At 47.5% G+C, this 22360-nt stretch overlaps 1 protein-coding gene and 1 long non-coding RNA gene across 5 annotated transcripts in view; one reads left to right on the forward strand and one right to left on the reverse strand.

Annotated features, from left to right (window-relative positions):
• The window catches only part of TMEM273 (transmembrane protein 273), a 34608-nt gene extending 16404 nt beyond the window's left edge, over positions 1 to 18204 (forward strand). The window contains exons 2-7 of one of the 3 annotated variants that reach the window (XM_019035656.4): positions 4062 to 4115; positions 5039 to 5179; positions 6236 to 6266; positions 6672 to 6828; positions 10434 to 10457; positions 15782 to 18197. In XM_019035656.4, coding sequence (XP_018891201.1) covers positions 4062 to 4115; positions 5039 to 5179; positions 6236 to 6266; positions 6672 to 6828; positions 10434 to 10457; positions 15782 to 15850 — 476 coding nt within the window. In that variant the 3' untranslated portion in view covers positions 15851 to 18197. Of the gene's footprint in view, positions 1 to 4061; positions 4116 to 5038; positions 5180 to 6235; positions 6267 to 6671; positions 6829 to 10433; positions 10458 to 15781 lie in introns of all 3 variants that reach the window. The other 2 variants (XM_004049387.5, XM_055353945.2) reach the window with 2 other exon arrangements.
• A 2317-nt stretch (positions 18205 to 20521) lies between these two features.
• LOC101132463 (uncharacterized) overlaps positions 20522 to 22360 on the reverse strand; it is a 30245-nt gene continuing 28406 nt past the window's right edge. For both annotated transcript variants that reach the window (XR_008669264.2, XR_002007507.3), the window contains exon 4: positions 20522 to 21249. This is a non-coding gene — a long non-coding RNA (uncharacterized lncRNA). The remainder of the gene's footprint in view (positions 21250 to 22360) is intronic.

Here is a 22360-nt window from a genome sequence, read left to right on the forward strand (position 1 = left end):
ACTTATAGAACGACATCTGAGTGCACGCACGCCTACTGGCCCACAACTGGGAATCCCACAGCCTGATTCTGCCCAAATAAGGGTGGCAAAGAGTGCCAGTCCCCCATCAAGGGTGGACCCAACAGGTGGACAGCTGAGAGAGGCCTGGATGCCGGGGATGGGCTCTCCGCAGGTCAGATTCCAAGTGAGATGGGGCAAAGCTAGGCCGTGCCTTCAGCTCTCTCCAAAATAACTCATCTCAGCTTGTGTAGAGCAGCCCTGCCATCTTCCTCCCCAGGAGCTGGGGCGGCTGCCCTCCCATGTTTCTGGGGGACCATAAGACAGAGGGACATCCACTCTTGCAGAGGGCTCCTTGCTGTTGGGAGAGCCACTTACAGAGCAATCTGTGTGCTGCAGGCCTGAGGTGGGAATGGCAGCTGTGAGGGGGCTGGAGCCCACTATTTTGTCAGGAAGGCACAGAGTACCAGGTCCAAGTGGGGCATCAGGGAGAAAGCAGAAACTCTAGAATCTAGAGCCCATCGAGTGCCCTTGTGCAAATTAGGAAAAGCTCCTATGGTCAGAGGCTGATCTGACCACACATGGCAGCTACACAGGTGGAGGCTGTGGAAAGCCCCCGCCTCTCAGCAAGTCCTCTGGAGGTAGCCCTCTGCCCTCTGCTCTCTGCTCTAGGCAGCAGCAAGGGCTGTATTCTGGCTCTCTGACCCTGCCCAGTGTGAACAGTTCAAGGGAGGCGGTCAGCCAGACTTATGCAGTCGGTGGTAGCAGTCAGATGGGGTGAAGCCAGATTTGGCCAGAACTGTGCCTATTATGGCCTCAGCAAATCTACAGGTTAGAAGGGTGCCTGCTTCACACAGCCTTACCTCAGTCCCCTAGGACTCTCCTGTGGGTGCCAAGCTCCCTCCTCCTTCTTGCATGAGATCTCGGAGAATTCCCACAGAGAAAATGCAGTGCAGCTCCTGCTGGTCCTCGTGGGCTTCCTCCTGGGGTCTCCCACAGATCTAAATGCAGCCGAGGCACTCCAAAGACCTCTGGCTGTGATGTCCAAGCAGGCCTGCTAGGGCCAGCCATCCTCCAGCTACTTTGCAGAGCCAGGGGACATCAGCCAGTGCTGGAGGCTTGCAGGGGGTCTACGGCCCAGGGGGCCCTCCCCAGCTCATGACCCTAGCAGGATGCAGGGGCAGGGCCGGCCAGGCTGCTGCTGAGCATGGACCCTCACCCAAGGGCTCATGAGTGTGTAGAGTCACAGCTCCAAGCACAGGAGGGCTGCATGGAGGGATTTCCCTCCCTGAGGAGGGGAAAGGCTGCCGCCGAGTGGCTGTGGGGCTGGCTCGCAGGAAGGGCTGGGCCCTTGGCTGTTTGAGTGCACAGCTGGGTTATCTGCCCACGTTGGTCTCCCTGCAAGTGACTCAAGGTGGTGGTGGAGTTAGGGTGGCAGTGGGAATTCACTCAGTCCCTAAGTCAGACCGCCAAAAATAGAGCCTCTTTGGGGCCAGGGATTAGGGGAAGCCTCACAGCTTGGAGGGGACACAGGATGGGACATAGAGGATGGTGCCTAAGGGACTGGCCTCTTTTTGGGGGTGAGCTGAACCTCAGCCAGGGGTCCCAGCCACAGAGAGGGGCAGAAGGAGCTGAGGGTTCAGGGCAACACATTTGGGGGGTGAAGTCAATGAGGAAGGATGCAGGACAGCCTGGCGAGAATGGAGACCATGATGCTGTTGGAGAAACCAAGGCCAGGGCTGGGGCCTTTTGATGTTAGGGCTTTCTCCTCTTCCTTTCTCTTCCCTCCCAATGATGGTCTGAGTGACTCAAGCACAGCCTGAGTGTGTCTCTTGAGTGTCTCTGTGTGTACCTCTGTCTTTCTCACCCTTTCTAACGTGAGTCCTTCCTTCCTCTCTGCTCAGATTTCATCTCAGGCTAGCATGAAGTTTCCATGCCAACACTGCAGGTGAGAGCAATGCCCACCAAGGGAGGATGGGAGGGGGGACCAAGCAACATGCTAGTATGGCAGGGGGAGGGCGTGGGGTGAGGCTGGGGCTCAGGGGTCTGGCCCCACCCACTGAGGTCCTGCCCTCCCCTGTCCTCCTGCCTTCTGCCCAGTAAACGCAGAGAGAGATCAGAGGTGTCAGCAAAGGGTCCCGTCCCAGGAAAGGGTGAAGACGTAGCACACACAGCTCTGAGTTGGGAGCGTCAGTCTGGAAATGTGCTCCCACCCACAGCCTTCCATTGAATATAAGCCTTTGCCCCATGTCCGGAACGATGTTCAACCTAGCTGGAGCAGCAGGATTGATTTTAAAAAAACAGTAAGACAATGGAATGAAGCTGATTGGGGCTTCAGAGAACAGACAAAATCAGAGTCATATTGTGTGCGGTGGTGTCTGTGTGTGTGAGCAAATGTGCTCACATGGGGCTTGTGATCTGTGGGAAAGAGAGAAGATAAGTCATTGAATTTTCAAAAATATCTGTGATTAGAACAAAGCTGAGAACTTTTGCTTTATAAAAAGCTTGGGGAATCTTTACCAGTCTAAAAAATTAGACTGCCGGAAAAAATTCTGAACTCTAGCAGGACAATTCCTCTCTCCACCAAACACACATAGAGCAAAGCTGTCCCCTGCAGAGCTCCAACCTACCACGCCACTCTGGGCATCACTGAGTGTGGTCAGCAGACAGGGTTGGGTGGACGATGTCTTTGCTATGATGCTTCCTTCATCATACCATCTGGTCTTTCCCAGTGAAGTCACTTGCTTCCCTTTGTGAGAAACAGGAGTGGTAGCACACTCTCCTGCCTTTGCCTGGAAGTTTGAACGTGAGACTCAGGCTTGGATCTCACCATTTGCCCATCCCCAGCCCAAGTCCATGCAGCCCTAGGGCTTGATGGTTTTGGTGGTGTTGTATCTGTTAGTTCACTGGATTCACATTCATGTCTGTAGGCCTTCCTGGACTCTCAGTGCAAACCTGCCACTTCCCACTTATCTTGGCTCTTGGGCAAATTAGCAAGACCACAATGCCTCCCGTTCCTCATTTTGCCAAAGGCAATAGTAACAGTACTTATCTCACAGAGTTGTTGCTGTGAGTATTACATATATTAATGCCAGCACTGCACCCAATGTCCGTCTCAGAGTAAGTGGCCAATAAATGTGCACATTTCTCTCCAAGGACCTCACCTCTGGATCACTATTTTAGGGCGCTGTTTGTGAGCAGTATCTCCTGTCTTAAGGTTTCAAGGCCTGGCTAGAAGAGTGAGGGACCCTTACAGCATGCTCTCTTTCCTTCTTTCTTTCCTTCCTTCCCTCCCTCCCTCCCTCCCTCCCTTCCTTCCTTCCTTCCTTCCTTCCTTCCTTCCTTCCTTCCTTCCTTCCTTCCTTCCTTCCATTCACCAATGTCTATTAATGCCTCCTGTGGGCCAAGCACTGCATCAAATGCTGGACACTATACCATGCAGCCCAGAGCGAGACCAGCCAGAAGACATATTGATGTGTTAATATGTGAGAAGCTTTTAGGATGGAGCCTGGAGCAAACTAGTGTTATGTAAATGTTGTTACATATTGACATGGTCAGTTATGGCCGGCAAGCACCACGGCTACGGAGCACACTGGGATCAGCTCACCCAGGTCTGGGGAGTCAGGGAGGAAGTGGCATGGAGCCAAGACCAGGTAAAGGAGGAAGGGAAGAAGATGGGGTCAAGCAGAGGGTGTGGCCCCGAGGCAGGGCAGGAGATGCCCTGGCTGTGTGGGGAACTAGAAGCACCAAAGCCATGCTGGATTAAGGAGGGCCTTGGGAGCCACAGGGGAGCCTGTGGAGCAGGCTTGGGTCAGAGTTCAGGTCTTGGAAACTGTGCTGAACAGCTGACTGAACTGCATTGGGTGGAGGTGCGTTCCTGGTCTGAGTTTTGAGGGAAGCTCTGATGTCTCAGCAAGGCTCCAAGACACTCCATGGCAATTGGGAGCCCACCTCTGTGCTCCTGGGGGGTGCCTGGGGTAGGCTTTCCCAGGCCTCTGAGACTGGGTAGCTGGGACCACAGCCAGCTCTGTTCTAACCAGGCTCTGGGGTTTCTTTCTTTGCAGATGTAGGAGGAGCTCAAGTGCTGGCAACAGGCAAGCCCCCTGGGGCTGAAATTGGTACGTGGCTGCCCATGTTATTCTGTGCACAGGGTCAGGGGCAGGAAGGAAACTCCCAAGACAAGCAAGCAGAGGGCCGCAGTGCTGGAGTTGGTTCCCTGCTGTCAGCATAGGAAAAGGGGCACCCTCACCTCCAGGTCCCCCAGAGCGGCTGACAGCTTTATTTCGGGGGAAAAGCCTTGCATTAAAGCTCGTCCACACTGGGGACATGATACTTCAGGGCCACAGATGCGTGGCTCCAGCACCCACTGAGCCCTGTCCCACAACCATGGGCCCTGACAGCATGCTCTGCCAGGCTCACAGCCCTCATCGGTGCCTCCCTCCACCTGCGAGCTTCCAGCATGTCTGCCCCTTAAGGGCCTCATCTGCTGGCCAGGCTCAGTCTGCATGCCTCACCCTCTGAGAAGGCTCTGGACGCCCATAACTCTAGGCCAACCCAGCCTCTCCCGTCATGAGCTCCTTTCCTGTCCTCCCCAGCTGACTGCAGGCTCCTCAAAGGCCAGACAGGCCTTATCCATTCTCCTGCAGTGTTCACCACAGAGCAGGCAATTAACACACACCCAATAGATGAGTGGATGAATTAACGAAGGGATCAGTGAGGAAGGGCTAGGAGGCTCAGGTGGCCAGAGAAATGAGCCACTCACCTTTTGGGCAAGGGTAGCCAGGTGAGCTTCAGGGAGCCTTGAAAGGTGGCAACAGTTTCTACAGCTGAAGGAACCAGGGATGGTGCTTCTGAAGGAGGGGATGGGGTGCAGGCAGAGGCTAGGAGCAAAGGGACTCATGGGAGAGTAGAAGGTGAGGCTGGCCTCAGCCAGTGGGAGGTGGTGTGTTAAGGGCCACATGCATGCTTTGGACCTCATCTGGAATGCAGAGGGAGCTGCAGGTGACTGAAACCCGGTGTTCAATTCCTCCCTGCGTTTCAGATTTCAAGTATGCCCTCATCGGGACTGCTGTGGGTGTCGCCATATCTGCTGGCTTCCTGGCCCTGAAGATCTGCATGATCAGGAGGCACTTATTTGACGACGACTCTTCCGACCTGAAAAGCACGCCTGGGGGCCTCAGTGGTGAGGGATGTGGTGCTTGGGCCTGGCTCTGCCCCACCCAGCAAGGCACGGAGGGCCACTCCATGATGCTGGCTACAGCAAGAATGAACCTACAAGCGCAGAGCCCAACAGGCTGTAAAGGAAGGCAGTGACCTCTGCGTGTTTCTGTCTCTCTCATTAACCCTTTGCCTCTGTTTCTCTTTCTTCTGTCTCTATCTCTCTCTGTCTCTGTATTTGTGTTCCTTTTTCTGTCTCCCTTTCCATCTCTCTGTCTTTCTGTGTCTCTTTCCCTCTGTACTTTTCCTTTCAGTTGCTCTTGGCAGTCCTGAGAATCACATTTCCTGGAGAAAGGTGGGAGAGGAACTAAAATTGGCTTCACACAGAAATTTCTGTTCTCTCATCCAAATGATGAGATCAAATAAACCCAGTCCCAGTAGGCAGCGAGGCTGGTCCTAAGTGTGGGTGGATGGTGGGAGGTTCTGTTGACACTGCCTGTGTGGGTCAAGATGAATTTTTTTTCATAAATTGGGAAAGTCCTTCTCAAAGCAGTACTGAGTAGCCCCTCAGATAGAAACTGAGCTGGCTGACATGAACCATGGCACAGCCCTCTGCCTCCTCGGCACCCAAAGTGCAGTATTGATTTGCAACCCTTCTCTCAGGGTATCATCCCCAGACTCATCCTCTGTTGTATTAGATGGCTCACTGCAATGACCGTGCAGTTTTCCATGGGGTGCTTCTGGGGAGAATAGAGTCTCACTGCCTTTCTGGAAGACGTGATTATGATCTGTGAAAATAAGCAGAAGGGGCTGGTCTGGGCCGGGAGAGGAGGAGGCTTCCGAGATGCTGGCGTGTGCATCGACCGAGGGGCTTAATAGGCCATGGGAGTTTGCTTATCCTTGTGTATCCCCACAAATAAGGGGAGGAAACAGCCTCTTCATCACATAGCAGCCAGGCCCCGGGTCTCTCGAGGGCAACCATGAGTGAGAGGACCCAGGAGAGGGAGGTGAAAGCTCTAGGGAATGCTCTGCACCTCTTGTCACAGGACACCCTTCCTAATGCCCGGCTTTCTCTGTTTAGACACCATCCCGCTAAAGAAGAGAGCCCCAAGGTAAGGTCACTGCCCACACAGTCAGGGAGGGGTATCGTGTTCTCTCCTGTCTTGACCGTGCCACTCCCTTGCCTGTCATCCCCAGCCTTCTCTGCACTCTGGCATGCTTTCTAGGTGACTAGAATGCACCTCGTGGTCCCCTCCTTACACTCTCTCCTCCTCTGGACCAGTGGGCAGGTGTCACAAGAGTGAGGGCCACAGGCTACAGCCGTCAAAGGGAGTAGGGCTCGCCTCTGCACAGCCTGGATTAGATCCTGTTCCACCCCCCACTCAGACCCCTTCAGTGCATACCCCTGACTTTCAGAATGAGGCCTCCAGCCCCTGTCACTTGGGAGGTCACACGTGGTTTGTCCCAGGTTTCTGGGCTTCCCTGCTGGCATCAAGGTACCCTGCTCTTCTGCACAGAGCCCACGTCCTCAGGGATGGTCCTGCCTTGGGACCTTTGCACTTGCTGTTTTCTGTAATTGGAATGCTCTTTGCCAGAAAGCTGCAAGCCTCGACCCTCTTTTCCTTCAAATCCCTGCTTCAGTGTCACCACTGCATCATAGGGGACCTATTTAAGGTACAATCCCCTCTCAACTCCAGCCACCATTCTCTTCTCTTTGCTTGGCTTTAGTTTTCTTTATAATTCTTTGCACTAGTTGATGCTATACGATATATTGATTTGTCTATTTTGCATGGGTTTTTTTCTAAAATGTAAGCTCCGGGCGGGTAGGGTCTTCCTTTTCACTTCTGTAGCACAGCACTTAGCACAGTGCCAGGGACAAAGTGGATACTTGCATATGTGTCGAATGAATGAATAAATAACTGAACATGAGGCCATGGGCTAGGTGCTGGGGGTCAAGGAGAGAGAAGTAGGACAATCTCCCTCAGTCTATAGGGGAGACAGGCAGGTCCCAGGTGGTGGCTGCACAGTGGGGGTGGGGGTCCCGGGAGGTCTATGGCAGGCTAAGCATGTGTTGCCTTGTGTCTTGGGGGTGCAGAGGGCTGCATAGCCACTAGGAGGTGCAGGGGAGCCTCAGGCTACGTGCGGAAGGACTAAGAGAAGCTCATGAATGCAGAGGGAACCCTACTATATGTAGGCATCATGGGTAAAACCTGCAGCTGACAAACATGCAGTGTGGCAGAAGCAAGTGTTTCATGTGACGATGTGGAAGGAAGCGCTGGAGAGATAGGTAGTTTCTATGCATGTACAGTCAAAGGGGCTTGTGTTAAGCAAAGGAGTCTGAAATCTGTCCTGAAACTTCTGGTCACCTACAGATGGGTTCTAAGCAGGGGAGAGATAGAATATTTTTTGTTATATGGTAGCATGGAGGAGGGCCCAGCTGCAGCCAGGAAGATGTGCTGGAAGCCCGGACAGAGACTCAGGCCTGGTGCAAAGCCCTGCTGGAGTAAGTCCAGGTGGAGGCAATGGAAAAAATGAAAGATGGGAACAAAGTTAAGGAGGAGCTGGCCCAGGGACCTGGGATGAGGGACTGAGACAGCCACTGGAGGAGAGAAAAGAATCTAGAACAGCTCGGAGTTTTCTCTGAGCAGGTGCCCTTTGGGAAGTTGGTGGGGGAGCAGCTTTGGGCAGTGAGCTGGGTGAGATGATATTTTTTTGAACATGGTGAGCCGAAAGTTTCTGGACACTTCCATGTAGAGGAGATGTCTAGTAAGTGGCTGGCATTTAGGACAGAGGTCTGGGTTGACACAGGGATAGTGGCTTTTAGAAAGTACCCAGAGCCCAGTCTCACCCTCCGGTTCTTCCATGGGACCAGGGACTGGGTAACTTCCAAGTAGTGTCTATTGAAGGAGCGGATGGATTAATGGCTGCATGAGGGATGAATGCATGGTGCATTGTGGCTGCGGGTCATGACTCATCAGCCCTCATGGAGTCATGCGCTTGGGATGAGCTGGACATGGATTTTCTTGAGAAGTTCACTTTTTTTTGAGGATTTCTCCTCCTACGGATATTCTAGTTTTCAGCAGTGGTTTCTGATTGTGAAGCATTAAAGCACATTTCATCAACTCTGTCTCCCAGCACCCCATCTCTCCTTCTGTTTCTGACTCTCACTCTCCTTCTCTCTGTCCCCTCCCATGTCATACCCCCACCCCAAGTTTGTGTCAGTCCACTGGGTCCTGGGCTGGAGAAGACAGGATATGTAACTTATCATCCAAGACAGCACTTTGTGAGAGTGAGAAGAGGCTCTGTAAAAGTTGCACCAGGATGATGGGTGTGAGCCTGGACTGTCCTAGGGAAATAGGGATGTGTGGTCAACTTAGATTGAGTGGGCCTGTGAAGTGTCCAGGCCCCGGTGGCCACACAGCACTCCTCTTGCTGGCCATGTCACGTTCTCTGCATCTAGGGCATGTAACCAGCTTCAGGGGGTTTTGGAAATGTGTGGTCGAATGGGGGATATTCCAGGTTGAGGGACCAGAGATGCCATATGTCCCATCTCTCTCTCTCTCTCTCTCTCTCCGTCTGTCTCTCTCTCTCACACACACACACACACACACACACATGCACATATTCACACACCCAGACCCACATTGGCTGAAGTTGTCACATTCCTTTTTATAGAAGAAACATGCCGAACAGCTCCCAGTGCCCCCAAATCCACTGATGCGGGAGAGTAGAGTTCCATGCTGGCCAGCTCTTCACACCCCTCCCTTCCCCCCACCCTAAGAGGCCTTTGCCCCGGGCAGCTCTGTGTTCTTCTAGCCCTACGGGGGTTGGCACAATCACAGGTTCTCCTAAGTGTGCAGCTGCGACACCTGGCCAGGAGGGTGTCCCAGTCCCCGCTGACCCAAGGGCAGCACTCAGATGGCTGTGGGTTGGGCGCTGAGTCAGCATCTCCCACCACGGAATCAGGGTGGACTGGCCATTATAAGGGTTTTCACGCAGGGCTCTTGGAGGACATGAGGAGGCCATGGATTGAGTTTGGAAGGGTGAGAAGGATTGACTTCCTAGAACCTTTGTTGCCTTTGTGGGCCCAGGTAGCATCTGTGGTGAGGAGTGCAGGAGGAGTCTGTTTTGAATGGATGGGCTGTGTTGGCCATGGCGAAGACCCTGGCACCATGTGGCCTCAGGGGCCCTCCGCTGGGTGCTTAGGTACCCAGGCAGAGGACACAGACTGCTGTGGCCAGCTCAGCCCCTGTGGTCAGGAATATTGAAACGTGGAGATTCTAGCACAGTGACCTTCTCACCATGGGGAAGGCTCTAAAGTACTGGAGCTCCACCCAGCACAGGGACACTACCTTGACCATCTGAATTCCTGGCACACATTGAGGGGGACTTTGAGTTAAGGCACTTTGCTTTGCAAATCGCCAGACCTTGAAGCAGACCATGCTTCAGGGACATCTTAGCCATGGACTTCACATAGAATGAAATTTCACAAAGCTTGATCCTTAATCCTGTTGTGTGTGTGCGCACGCATATGTGTGTGTGTGCATGTATTGCCTGTGTATATGTGTGTGTGTGTGCATTTATTGCCTGTGTATATGTGTGTGTATGTGCATGTGGCCATTCATGATGGACTCTGACACACATACGTCTGTGTGGGAAGATGCTGCTGTGAGCAATACAACACAGACCCATTTGAAAACACTGCTGAATGAGCAGTCACTGTGCTTTTTATGTTCTTATGCATGATCATCTAAGAGGAGCGTCTCTGTTATATGTGTTTTTTGGAAGTTCTGGGTTATTTTGAGCTATCAGGGCTATAGAAGGCATTTTCCATAATCCAGGAAAGATGGCTCCAATAGTTATTCAACAATGAACTTTCTGAAAGCAAAGTTCATGAGAAAACATGAAGGGATGCTAGAGGAAGCAGGTGGGTGAGGGAGGCAAGAAATAAAGGCCAGGAGAGAGGGAGGCTGGGAGGCAATGGCTGGATGGGAGTTTATACCCCTGATAATTAATACATCGCCCTCACCACGTGCAGGGAGCTGTTCTTGGCAGGTATCGTAACAGAGCTCCTCTGCAAATAGAGGGACTTTCAGAGAGGAGAAGCAGGATTCGAGTTTCCAAAACTAACACTAGATGGAGTCAGGCTGAGTCATGAGGAAGTCAGACCCAAAAGAGCAAGCTAATGACAAGCAAGCCACTCTCCTGCAGCAAGTTTTGCATTGTCTTTCTGGCTTCTAAGGCTTAGGCAACGAACACCCTTTTATCTTGTTTTGCAGGCGAAACCACAATTTCTCCAAAAGGTGAGTTGTAAGAGTGATCACTTGTCTTAAAAGGAGGACAGGCAGTCTCTGCCCCATGGGGCTGCATGGGTTTTCGGCATGACCTCTCCCTCCCCTGGCCACGCGGGACGGGCAACCATGGCCATGGCCAGGAGCCCTCATGCCAGGACAGCTGTGAGACCAGGAATCAGCATCACCTTGGAACGTGATGGTACTTGGCAAGATTTAACATGAAGCTGTGGGGCATTTGCCCAGTTAGAGCTGAGAAAACGGTTTTAACAGGATAGGTAAACTTTTTTTCATTCTCCAAGACCTATCCTATGATAGTGTCCAATCTAATAATTAGCCAATTTAGTCCATTTGATGAAAAAAATTCCCAAACATCTCTTCATGTCATCATGCTATCAGTTTGGCTGGGTATTTGCATCTCAGTGCTGCTTTGGAGTCTCGGAGAGGACGAAGCCTGTATGTGGAGTGCCGGTCTACAGAAGGGGATGGGATCTCGGACCCCTGATTGAATGAGCCTATGGATGAAGACTCCTAGGAATGAAGGCATCTTCACCAGGGTTTTGAGAATCATCATTTCACAATCCACATTCCCCAGCTTGGCTTTTCCTCACCTCATGCCCCTTGCATGTGCCAAACCCACTGAGAATTTGCTCCCTGTCTGACCAGCCCAGGATGGTCACACAGGCCTGGGGCAATCTCTTGACCTCACTCTCCTGCTTTATGAAAAATTTTCAAATCCAAAGAAAAGTTGAAAGAACGGGACAATCAAAATATATACACCCTTCACCTAGGGTCACTCACTGACACGGTGCCCCCTTTGCTTTATTTCTGTGTACATAAGCCTTTTTTGACTGATCTACTTGCAAATTAGTGTAGATATCATGATATTTCACCCCTGAATACAGCACCATTGTGTTTCCTATTGTGTATAATCACAATACAGTGACCACTCCTAAGAAAATTAATGCTAATTTAATATCATCTATTATACAGTCCATATTTAAATTTCTCTGGTTATTTCAGAAGTATCTTTTATTGCTCTACTTTTTATTGTGCTATTTTCCAATCCAGAAAAAATATTTGTATTTATTTTGTCTTTTTTTTAAGTCTCTTTCAGTATTGAACAGCCCCTCTGCTTTTTATCCTTATGGCATTGTTGACTGAGAAGTTCCTAAGCCCCGTTGTCTTAAACAATGTCCCATTTTCTGGATTTGTCTGATTGTTTTCTCCTGAGTAGATTCAGATTGAAGTTTTTGGTCGGAAATACCATGAGGTGATGTTGTGTATCTTTCGTTGTATTGCATCACTGTTGGTGATGCTTCATTTGCTTGGTTAAGGGAGTGACCACTAGATTTCTACATTTGTAGAAATTAGAATTTTCCCCTCTGAAATGAATGAATAATACGAGGGGTGGCACTTTGACACTATGTGAATATCCCGACCCCCAACAATTCCTCACCTAATGATTTTATACCTATTCATGATCCTGCTTCAAGCAGTTTTTGCCATTGGTGATTACAAAATATTGACTTTCTAATTCCAGCGTTTCTTCTATATTTAATAGCTGACATTCATCCACAAGAAAGCCTTTTTATTCTATCTCCCCTTTCTCCTTCTTTTGTTGAGGATTATTACTGTGGACTTCAATGCATTTTAATCCATTGCCATCATGATTCTTTCTGATGCCCAAATTGTTGCAAATTTGGCTAGTGCAAGTCACTTCTTGGTGGCCTCTGTGCCCTTTAGACAGAACCCATTAGTCTTTGAGCACATGCTAGACTTCTGACAATACAATATCTCAGGCTCACCTTGTCCTGCTCCTAAGGGTAGCACAAGGGTCTAATTTTCCCAAGGGTCCCTGTTTCTCTCTCTGTCTCTCTCTCACTCTCTCTCTCTTTTATTTTAATTTTTACTGTAGAATGATTTTTAGAAACTATGATCTGGGCACAATGTGTGCTCAGGGCTACTGAGGTGTCATTGCTTCTAGGCCCTTTCAATGGGCAGAGTCACGAAATGTGCATTTAAATTACAAACTCAATATCATAAGATTTTTCCTAAGCTTTCCCTAATCCATGTGTCTAGATTGCCTTCTCCAAAGTAAAAACCCTGCTTTTCCACCACATAATATTTTTACTCATTTTCTCTATTCTATAATACACACAAAATGCCTCCAGAAATTAGAGCACTATACAGCTATAGACCCACTCAGTAAACTTGCATATTTCTTTGCAGTGGCTTTTACCCTTAGAATTTAGCCCTCTAGGTGTGCACAGCCAGAGTATTGTGTTCAGATGAAATTAATTATATTCTCTGTGTGGTTATGCTATCAATCGGATAGAAAGTCAGAAACGCTTGTTTTAGTGTGTATTATATTTTACTATTTCCTGTTTTAATCTTTTAAAAATTTAATTTACATAGTTTTCTTTACACAGTTTATCTCTGAATCGTGTGTCATGTACACAATTCAGAGATAAACTATGTAAACAGATAAACTCAGAGAAGTGTTTCTCTTGTAACTGTCCACTCCACCGTGTTCCTACCTACTGCTTTGAAGTTGCTATTTTCAATAGTTCCTGGTTTATTCTTTCTGTGATACTTTTACAAAAATATATTTAATTAAAAACACTTTTATATAGACACACTTTTAAAAATAAAATTAGAAGATGTTTACATATAGATGTGTATATCTGCGCATATATACTTTTCCCAGTTTTTTCCATGGTTTTATTGTTTACTTAGATGTCTGATCCATTTGGCATTTATTCTGGTGTGTGGTATGAGTTAAGATCCAATTTTTTCTTTTTCCCAAATGGCAATTGAATTATTCCGATACTATTTTTTAAAACCACCCTATTTCCCCAGTGTTTCATTTGCCACTTTTATAATGTTCTAAATTTCTGTGCATACTAGGGTATTTCTAGACTTTATTCTCCATTGGTATTTGTGGTTATTCATGTGCTGAGAGCTTCCTGGAGAGGCTGAGCCTAGAGAGGCTTCCTGGTGTGCTCTACCTTCTGGTGGGGCTGGTTCCCTCCACCCGCACACACGTTGTGCTTCCTTTGCAGGGGACATTCTTGCTATTTTATTCCAGCTATTCTTTCATATTTATTTTTCCATATGAACTTTAGAATCAACTTCAGAATCTTTCCACAGAAACAAAAATCTTTCATGGTGCAGGAGCTGGGGGAGGTCCCAGTGGAGAATTTTATGATGATTGTTTTGTGTTTTTGGTTATTGGGCTTTTGTATAGACCAAAGCAAAGAAAATAAAAACAACACACAGAAAAAAAAAGGAAGCAAACATCCTGGTATTTAAATTGGGGTTGCATTATATTTACATATTAAGTTAAAGATGATTTACTTCTTTACGATGTTAAGTGGCTCTCCATGGAAAAGAGATTATTTTTTCATAAAAAATTATCTGATTTTGTGTGTTTCTGTTTTTGTGTGTTTCAGGAGAGTTTTCAGATTTTACTCTTATAAGATTGTCATATTTTTTGTTATATTTATTCCTAAGTATTCTGCCTTTGCTGCTTTCAAAATGGAGTTTTTGCCATTATGTCTCCTACCTGGCCATTGATTATATTTTGATTTTGGGGGATTATGTTAGCATTATAGGGGTTGCCTTGTTGAATGCTTTTATTATTCGTCTCTGTTTTCTTCTCCGTCCCTTGAGTTTTTACGATATTATGTCACCTGCCAAAATACAGATCTTCTTTCCCAATTCATATGCCTTTAATTGTTTTCTCCTCTCTGATTGCATTGGCTAAAAACACCAATGTTAAATAATAGTGGAAAAAGTGTGCATACAACACGTGTCTGCCAGACTTTGATGGGAAATCCACTAGTGGTGTCCATCAAGTAACATGCTGGCTCTAGAGCTGAAGCACACATATCTTATCATGTTAAGGAGCATTCATCAGTTCCTATTTTACTGAGTTTTAAAAATCAGAAATGTGTGTTGGATTTTGCCAAAGATTTTTTTCAGTATTAGCAGGCATAAATGTATCCTAACCAGATGAACCCTGGGGCTAACCAGAATGTATAGGCATCCTCATTATTAGTTTTACTTTTGTTTCTTTTTGTTCTTCTTCTCTCCTTGTTGGTCTATGTGATTCTTGGAGGATGTGGTCAAAGATTTGGGTTAAGTAGCCACTAAATCACATGGTATGCAACATGCTCTTGCTCTTTCTCATGATGCCAGCCCGGAGTACCATGCAGCCTAATTCACCTACTAGTCCAGCCAGCAGGTGCTACCCTAGACTCTGCCAGACTTATCTCGTTTTCTCCAGATCGTGCCTGGCTCTCTGGTGGCTGGTGACACACACATCTGCAGAGGTATCGCTACCTGTCAGAGATCAACTTCATCCATAAGGTAGCTCAGGAGTGCCCCTTCTTCTGCTCAGGGCAGCCAGGGGTGGGAGGAGGCTGCTCTCTTGGGCTGCCCATCTACTCTGGGCATTGATATCTCAAGTGCAAACCTGGATAACTCCAGCTTCTTTAGATCCCTTCCTTATCAACACCTGAAGGGGCCTTTTAATGCAGGGCTTGTTAAAGGCACTAGGAAGGATGAACCCTCTGCTCAGCCTCTGGGCCTCTAAACCCCATTTTCTTCTGAACCTTCCATCTTTTGAAGGAGAAAAAAACCCCTGACGGCATTTGAGGCCCTTGCTTGGAATCCCTCCCTTTACTTTTCTCACCACTTCCTCTCACCATATCTTGCTGGTTTCCAATGTCTTTCTTGTCTCTAACGTTGGTTCTACTGCCATCAAGCTCTATATCCCTGACCATTACGTGTGTCCTTGGTCCTCAAATATGGGGTAGTCAAGTATGTGCTGTCTGTTTTATGGCCTTTGACGTGGCTTGTCCCAAAGATGCTTCACTCTGTCCCGCCTTCCTGCTGTTGCTGCCCCATCTCTCATGAGGAGATCTTAGCTGTCAGGAGACTGTGACTGAATATACACAATGGAAAGTCATACACAATTTTGCATCATTCAATGTAAGCATATATACTACTCTATTATATTCTAGATGTCTATGTGAAACTACAGTGAGGGTGTGAATTTGGTCTCAAGGCATGGAGGTATAAGTGAGGCCCTTCGCAGGGTCTGCATCCTACTTTCAGTCCACATTCTATTGTTTATGAGTCTGGTTTGTTGACTCATCTTCTCTTCCATGTTTCCCCTTTTTTAGACACCTATGCTGCCCTTCCCTTTCATCGAAGCTGGTACACCAAGTACAGAGAAGTCTCACCCTCTGTAACAGCTTGTAGTTCAGATGTGAAGGCATTATTTTCCAGTTCCATTCTCATAGGTCTATCTATCTTGTTCCTCGTAGCATCTGGCCAGATCTGTGCAAATTCACCAACTACAGAAAGTGACAAGTTTCCCAAAATATGCCTATTAACCTCGAGGAATGATTTCTCTTTTTGTCATCAAAGTGGATGAAGTTTTGTTTGCCTTGGGTTTGGCAGGCAGAAAACAACTTCCAGATTGAGCTCTCCCCTTTACCCAGAAGCCACTGGCCTTCAGTTCCTTTCTATGTTGCACAAGGAAGTGGCCCACCTTGCAGGCTTTGCTGATGAGCTTTTATACCTATTTAATTGTGTGAATTGCATAAACACATGCAATAATTAGAGCATAGTTGCTCTCTCAATAAGTCTTCCAGATGGTTCTTTTCCTTTCCAGAGATGCACAGGTGATTGAGCTGTAGGTGAGCAGTGACGTGAAGAGGGGTTCTAGCCCCGTGGAAAACAGCCCATGGTTAACATCTCAGGATGTTCTGCATTCAAACACCCAAGGCTGGTAATGAACTTTCACATGGACTGAATATTGGAGGCAAATAATAGAAGGAATAGAATATACAGTGCCTCTGTCCTGAAGGAAAATATCATGCCTCTTCTGGAAGAAACGGACTGCACAGAGGAAGGATTGAGCAATTTAGCCTGCAGTGGAAGAAGGTGGACACCAAAAGCTTCACCCTGTGTTGGAGCTGTTCATGCTTCCATGAGGGCATGGTGTCCATGTCCGTGGAACCTACCACAGAAAATGGCTCATGAAAAGGGGAATCCGACCCAACACATAGCTTCCTACACACTGCCATCTTATCAACAGTTAGGCACTACTTTGTAGAACGATTAGCTTCACCCTCTTAGCTGCCAGGAGATCCCTTCTTAAAGATGGACTATGTGAAGATTCGGGAGTCCTGAAACATGGGGACTCTGGGATGGTCTCTAGCCCTATCGATGATGAACGCTGGCCTTCTGGAGGGGAAATGGCAGTCTGGGCTGGCGTGGTAGGAAGGGCTTTGGTGTTCATGGAATGGGCCTGCTGCTCTCAGACCTTCAAAGGATGGAACCAACGAAGGACCAAATGAGAAAGCAGATGCTGTGCCTTGCAGAGGGCCATGAACGTCAGTTATTATTTTTCTCCTTATACAATTATTTTGTGGTTATTATTACAATGTACATGGCTGTTGCATAGAAGACATGACTGGTGGAGGCTGAGGAAAGCCATGCCATTCTACAATTGCCATCAGGCTAAGGCCCCATGAGCATTTCTCTCCCTTGTAATATTAACCCTGTATTTCTGGGATCACATCACGGAATATTCTTTGCCTTTCCACTTTCCAGGAAATCTCTCGGGCTGGGCTACCCTCCTTGTGTGTGATGAAAGATGAGCTATATTTCAGAACAAAGTGCTGTGTTGTCATAATTTGCCTGGACTCCCAGGGCGTCTCTTACCCAACTTGATAATGATGCTGTTCATTAGCAGCCTTTGTTAACTGATAACCAAGAGCGGTAATGTGATACTCATAAGCAATTTTCTGTGTGTAGGATAAAATAAACCATCTTGTATGGGATCTGCTAATTGATTTGCTTCCTTCAGCAGCATTTTAATTAAGACATCTAGTTTGTGAATGGCAGAAACACTTGTGAACTGAAGGTGAATGCTCCTGGAATTTCAGCCATCGTTTTATCTTCTGTACACACAGCAAAACCTCAGTGTTCTCTCCCCGACCCCACCTCATGACATATTTTCCCAACACCACCACTGGACTCTGGTTTTGTTTTAGCCCCACACAAGGTTTCCCAAATGAAGAACAGAGAGAATTATGCTGAAGGCCAGTGTCCTCTCCTTGGGTCATAAACGCTGACATCATCTGGGAGGCAGATGGGCAGGAGGCCCTGACATTGAGGTCTCTCTGGCTTACCCTCCAAACCCAAGCTCAATATCTTCCTTCTGGATGTCCTTCTAGTCCTATTGGAAGCTCTTTGAAGCCCCCCTCAACAGCTCTTCTCCATAAGAGTAGCTCCTGGGGATGCAGGGTCCAATGGGCAGTAGCTCTTGGAAGTGACTGAAAGGAGTCCTAACAAGCCATTGGGTCTGCAGTGTAGCCTCATGAGTCAGGGCCATTCCAGCATGGTTGCCTCACCCTGTGGTTTGACAGTATGCTAGCAGAGGCCAGAGTCTGGACTAAGCCCCATCCTCCCAGCCTTGTAAGTTCTGGGACCCTAGGACACATACAGCTTCCCCCACACAGCCCACCACAGCATGGAGAATATCATGCCCTAAGGGAAGGGGACAAATAGTTCTCAAATGTCAGGAGGAAGAGTCAACCTGCACAGGGAAGCAGGTCGCAGATGGCTGCAGCCAGCCAGGTTCTAATGAAGTGGATATGGTTTAGGGCCTCCAGGATTCAGTACGGGAAGGAGGGGAAGGTGAGATGGGACAGGGTTATCTGGCAAGGTCAACAAATTAAAAATCATCTATATATGTATCAATCTATATAGTTAAAAGTGTGTTTAAATTGAATCTGTACAAATTAATACATAAATATGTGTATGTATGGGTGTCCTTCTCTGTGTGTTGAAAGTACACATATCATGCAATTTTAGGAAATAAATGCAGGTTTGGAGGAGTTAATAATACTCCTTTCTAAGCAGGCAGGGTTGCTTAGACAGAGGGATGCTGAGCTGAACAGAGCCTGAAGATGCAACCTTTCCATCATCAAAGTTGGAAAACAGCTGAGAGGCAGACAAGCTAGGCAGTTGGAAATAAAAATATCAGCGCTATTGTGACTTTCAAATGAGTCACGGCATGCTAGCATCCCTCTGCAGCCTCTAGAGTCCCTGCAGCATCCATGCTGCAGTCCAAGCAGGAAGTGAGCATGGCCCAGGTGGAGTGCTGGCAGCAAAGAGGCAGAGAATTGGGGGTGAGGGTGGGGTTGGGATGGACCTTAGGGGAAGAGATGCCAGCACTTGCTGGTGGATCGATCTGTCAGGGAGGCAGAGGGAGTTCAGCACAACCCCAGGTTCGGGAGTCATTGGATGTGGAGAGCCTGAGGAGCAATGGCCTTAGAGAGCTCTGCAGCTGGGTCTTGGGTCTCCTAGGCTATTGGGGAGGCAAGGATGGGCTGCATTTGGAGAGAGTGAACCTCACCTTTCTACAGGTGTTCAAACCTGCAAATCGCGGTTAAAAGCACGTGTCAATGATTATTCTAGAACATGCTCTGGGATTTATGAGAGAAGATGGGGAGAGCCAGCTTGGAGGCTCCTTTCCCCTGAGGTGGAGTGTGCAGGTTGGCTGCTTAGACAGAAAGAGGCTGAACTGGGCAGACCTGAAGATGCAGGCAGAAGGGGTAGTGGCCTGAGACAGGAAGTCCATACTGGGCCAGGTGCAGGCTATGACTGATTCTTTCCCTTCTAAGTCATTTGTCTTAATCTCGGATTTGTCAATTTAATTAATCATCCTTCAAAGAATATGATTTTTCATGAGTAGATTATCATCAGATGACAAATGAGTGGCACATCTCCCAGGCTCTGTATACAGATGCAGAGAAGTCACTCAGGCCTTGAATGTCCCAGCCCCCCTTAGCAGCATATCCTATGTCCCAGTGTTCACTGTCCTGGAATTTTAACGGACTCATGACTGTCTTTTCATTTGTGGCCCTGCTCTGTGCAGTACAGAGCAGTGGTAGAGTACATGAGCTCTATAACCTAATGCTGCTTTCTGAGCTGGACAAATTATTTAATGGTGCTATGCCTCAGTTTCTACATCTGTGCAGTAGGCTAATGGTTGTACCTACTCCATAGGATCTTTGTGAGAATTAAACGAGTAACGTGTGTAAAGTTCTTAGCACACTGACATGTTGTCAGCACTTGGTAAACATGAGCTATTACTTATCATTGGTTTGAGGCAACTTTTACACAATTCCAAAATTCAGAAGATGAGATTATGGAAGTTTCTGTTTCATTCTTAATTTACATATGTATATGTATAGTTTTTTTTTTGTTTTTTTTTTTTTGTTTTTTTTTTTTAGACAGGGTCTCACTCTGTCGCCTGGCTGGAGTTCATTTTCACAATCACTATTCACTGCAGCCTTGACCTTGCCAGGCTCAGATGATCCTCCCACTTCATCCGCCTGACTAGCTGAGACTACGGGCGTGTGCCACTAATTTTTGTATGTGTTGTAGAAACAGAGTTTTATCATGTGACCGAGGCTGGTCTCCAACTCCTGGGCTCAAGAAATCCTCTTGTCCTGACCTCCCAAAGTGCTGGGATTACAGGCATGAACCACTGTGCCCAGCCTCTTTATATATTTTTAAATAAAGTTTTTATTTTAGAACAGTTTTAGACTCACCCAAAAGTTGAGAGCATAGTTGAGAGAGTTCTTGAATGCTCCACACCTAGCCTCACCTGTTATTAACATCTTTCATTGGTATGGCACATTTGTCACAATTTAATGAGCCAATATTGATACATTGTTATTGACTAAAATCTACACATTATTTGGATTTCCTGTTTTTATCTAGTATCCTTTTCCCAGTCCAAGACCCCATCCAGACCACCGCATGACATTTAGTCACAGCATTGCCTTAGGCTCCTCTTGGTTGTGACAATCTCTGAAACTTTCCTTGATTTTGATGACCTTGACAGTTTTGAAGAACTCTGGTCAGGCATTTTGTAGATTGGTCCTCACTAAAGTCTGTCTATTTTTCTCATGAAGATAAATTTCTTTTAAGCTAAGTTTAACATAAAATTGATTATAATTATACAAAAACCAAGTGTTCACCAATCTTTATTATTGCTCATAAAATTAGCCAGATAGCTGGCAAATCCCACTTAAGTTTGAACTGGGTAGGCTCAGTAAAAAGGAAAACTTTGCCTGTGTAAATAATGCAAAGCAGATGTTTCTAATGAGTGAGGGGCTGCTCTCGTTAGCATCATGCAATTGCCATGTGCTTTAGGTAGCAACACAGTCCGGGAGAGCACCCGGGGCTCCATGTAAGGCAGGGTAGATTGGACACTGCTGTCTTTCCTCATCAAGAGAACACCAGCCACCTGTGCTCACTCTGTGGCTAGGAGCTCCTGGTAGTGTGCTCTGAGCTCTCCAGAGAGATGGATCAGAGCTGCTCATTATTTATCTCAGCAAAAAAGGAACCATAAGGAAGCTTTTACAATGTGGTTCTGATCTTTATCTTGTTTCCTGAGTTTAATTCAAGAGATGGCAACAAATTGTGAGTCAAGCACAACTGCTGACTGGCAGAAAAGAAATTGAAACCAGGTCCAAGAATCACCCCAAACATGTTCTGATGGGGTATTTGCAGCCAGCAGCAAGGGCTCTGCTACTGACTGACTCCAAGGGGTGGTATTTTGTGGACTTCTTCCCACAGCATTCAGAGGATGGGGCTGTGGATGGTGCTCCTCTCACCTCCGTTGGCTTCTGAGGTCTGCTCTCATTGACGGCTCCTGCTCCTCCTGTCAGCCTTGACCTGGGTTCCTTCTGTCCGGATGGAAGTGGCACTGACAAACATAAGGAAATGGTCAGTCTCAAAAGGAAAATAAGACACAATGGAACAGGAGAAAACCTTCTCAGGGGATGGTGGCAAGCACCTGTTACACCCTGTGGATACTTTACTCATGTAAATTATATCTGCACTCGTAGCCTAGCTTTTGTAGACACAGCTGCATGCACTCTAACAACCCACCATTATGATCAGTGTGCCCCTTTGTGGATGGAATCGTTCCTTCTCACAGTTCAGAGTGTGGACTCTAATCCAGCTGGCTAAGGTCTAATTCCTCCTGGCCTATTGCTTACTATCTGTGTGCAACCCCTGACAAGTGACTCAACTTCATCTTAGTTTTCTCGTTTGTAATGATGATGATGGCCCTAGGGGGTTGCTATGACTTGCCAAAGAGTTATTGCATGTAAAACACTTGGAATAGTGTCCAAAATGTGTAGGTGCTCTATAAATGTTCCCTCTTCTAAAGTACGGTATGAGACACCATGGGAAAAAAGGAAGACATAGATGTGGCCTTAACAGAGGAAACCACAGGCAAACAGGGTAAGTAAGTGCTACTTTTGAGGTGTGAACAGGGTGCTGTTTGATCCCAGGAAAAAGAGAAAATCACAGTGACCAGCAGAGCAACATCTCTGTCTGGACACAAAGGAGTTTGTTGGTCAGAAAAGCAGACAGGGCATCTGGCACCTGGCAGGGTGTCTGGCACCTGGCATGCCAATGCCTGGAAGCATGAAATCACATGGCAAGCTGGGATGGGTAAGTAAGGACATTGCTGGGCGCAGAGCTGCGGCTGAGTAGAAGGAGGGTCAGGAAGTCTATGGAGACAAACAAGGTGCTAATGTGTTCAGCCATTTGGTTGTCTGGATTTTGTGAAATCAGTTTTCTGTTTCACAAAGCGAGTTGCAGAAAGACAATAGGTAATTCTGTGAAATGGAAGTTGAGAGATGCGGAGGGAAGATCCAGGAGTTCTGGTGCTCATTTAATAGGTGTTCTAGGAGGAGGGAGCAGACAGAGCAAAAAAAGGACAGATCAGACAAGAGAACACAATTTACCAGAGCTGCCAAAAGACACTAGACCTTGGCTTCAAAGGAGGATCCGGTGAGTAATTGGCC

Source organism: Gorilla gorilla, chromosome 8 (genome assembly GCF_029281585.2).
Source record: "Gorilla gorilla gorilla isolate KB3781 chromosome 8, NHGRI_mGorGor1-v2.1_pri, whole genome shotgun sequence".
NCBI lineage: Eukaryota > Metazoa > Chordata > Mammalia > Primates > Hominidae > Gorilla > Gorilla gorilla.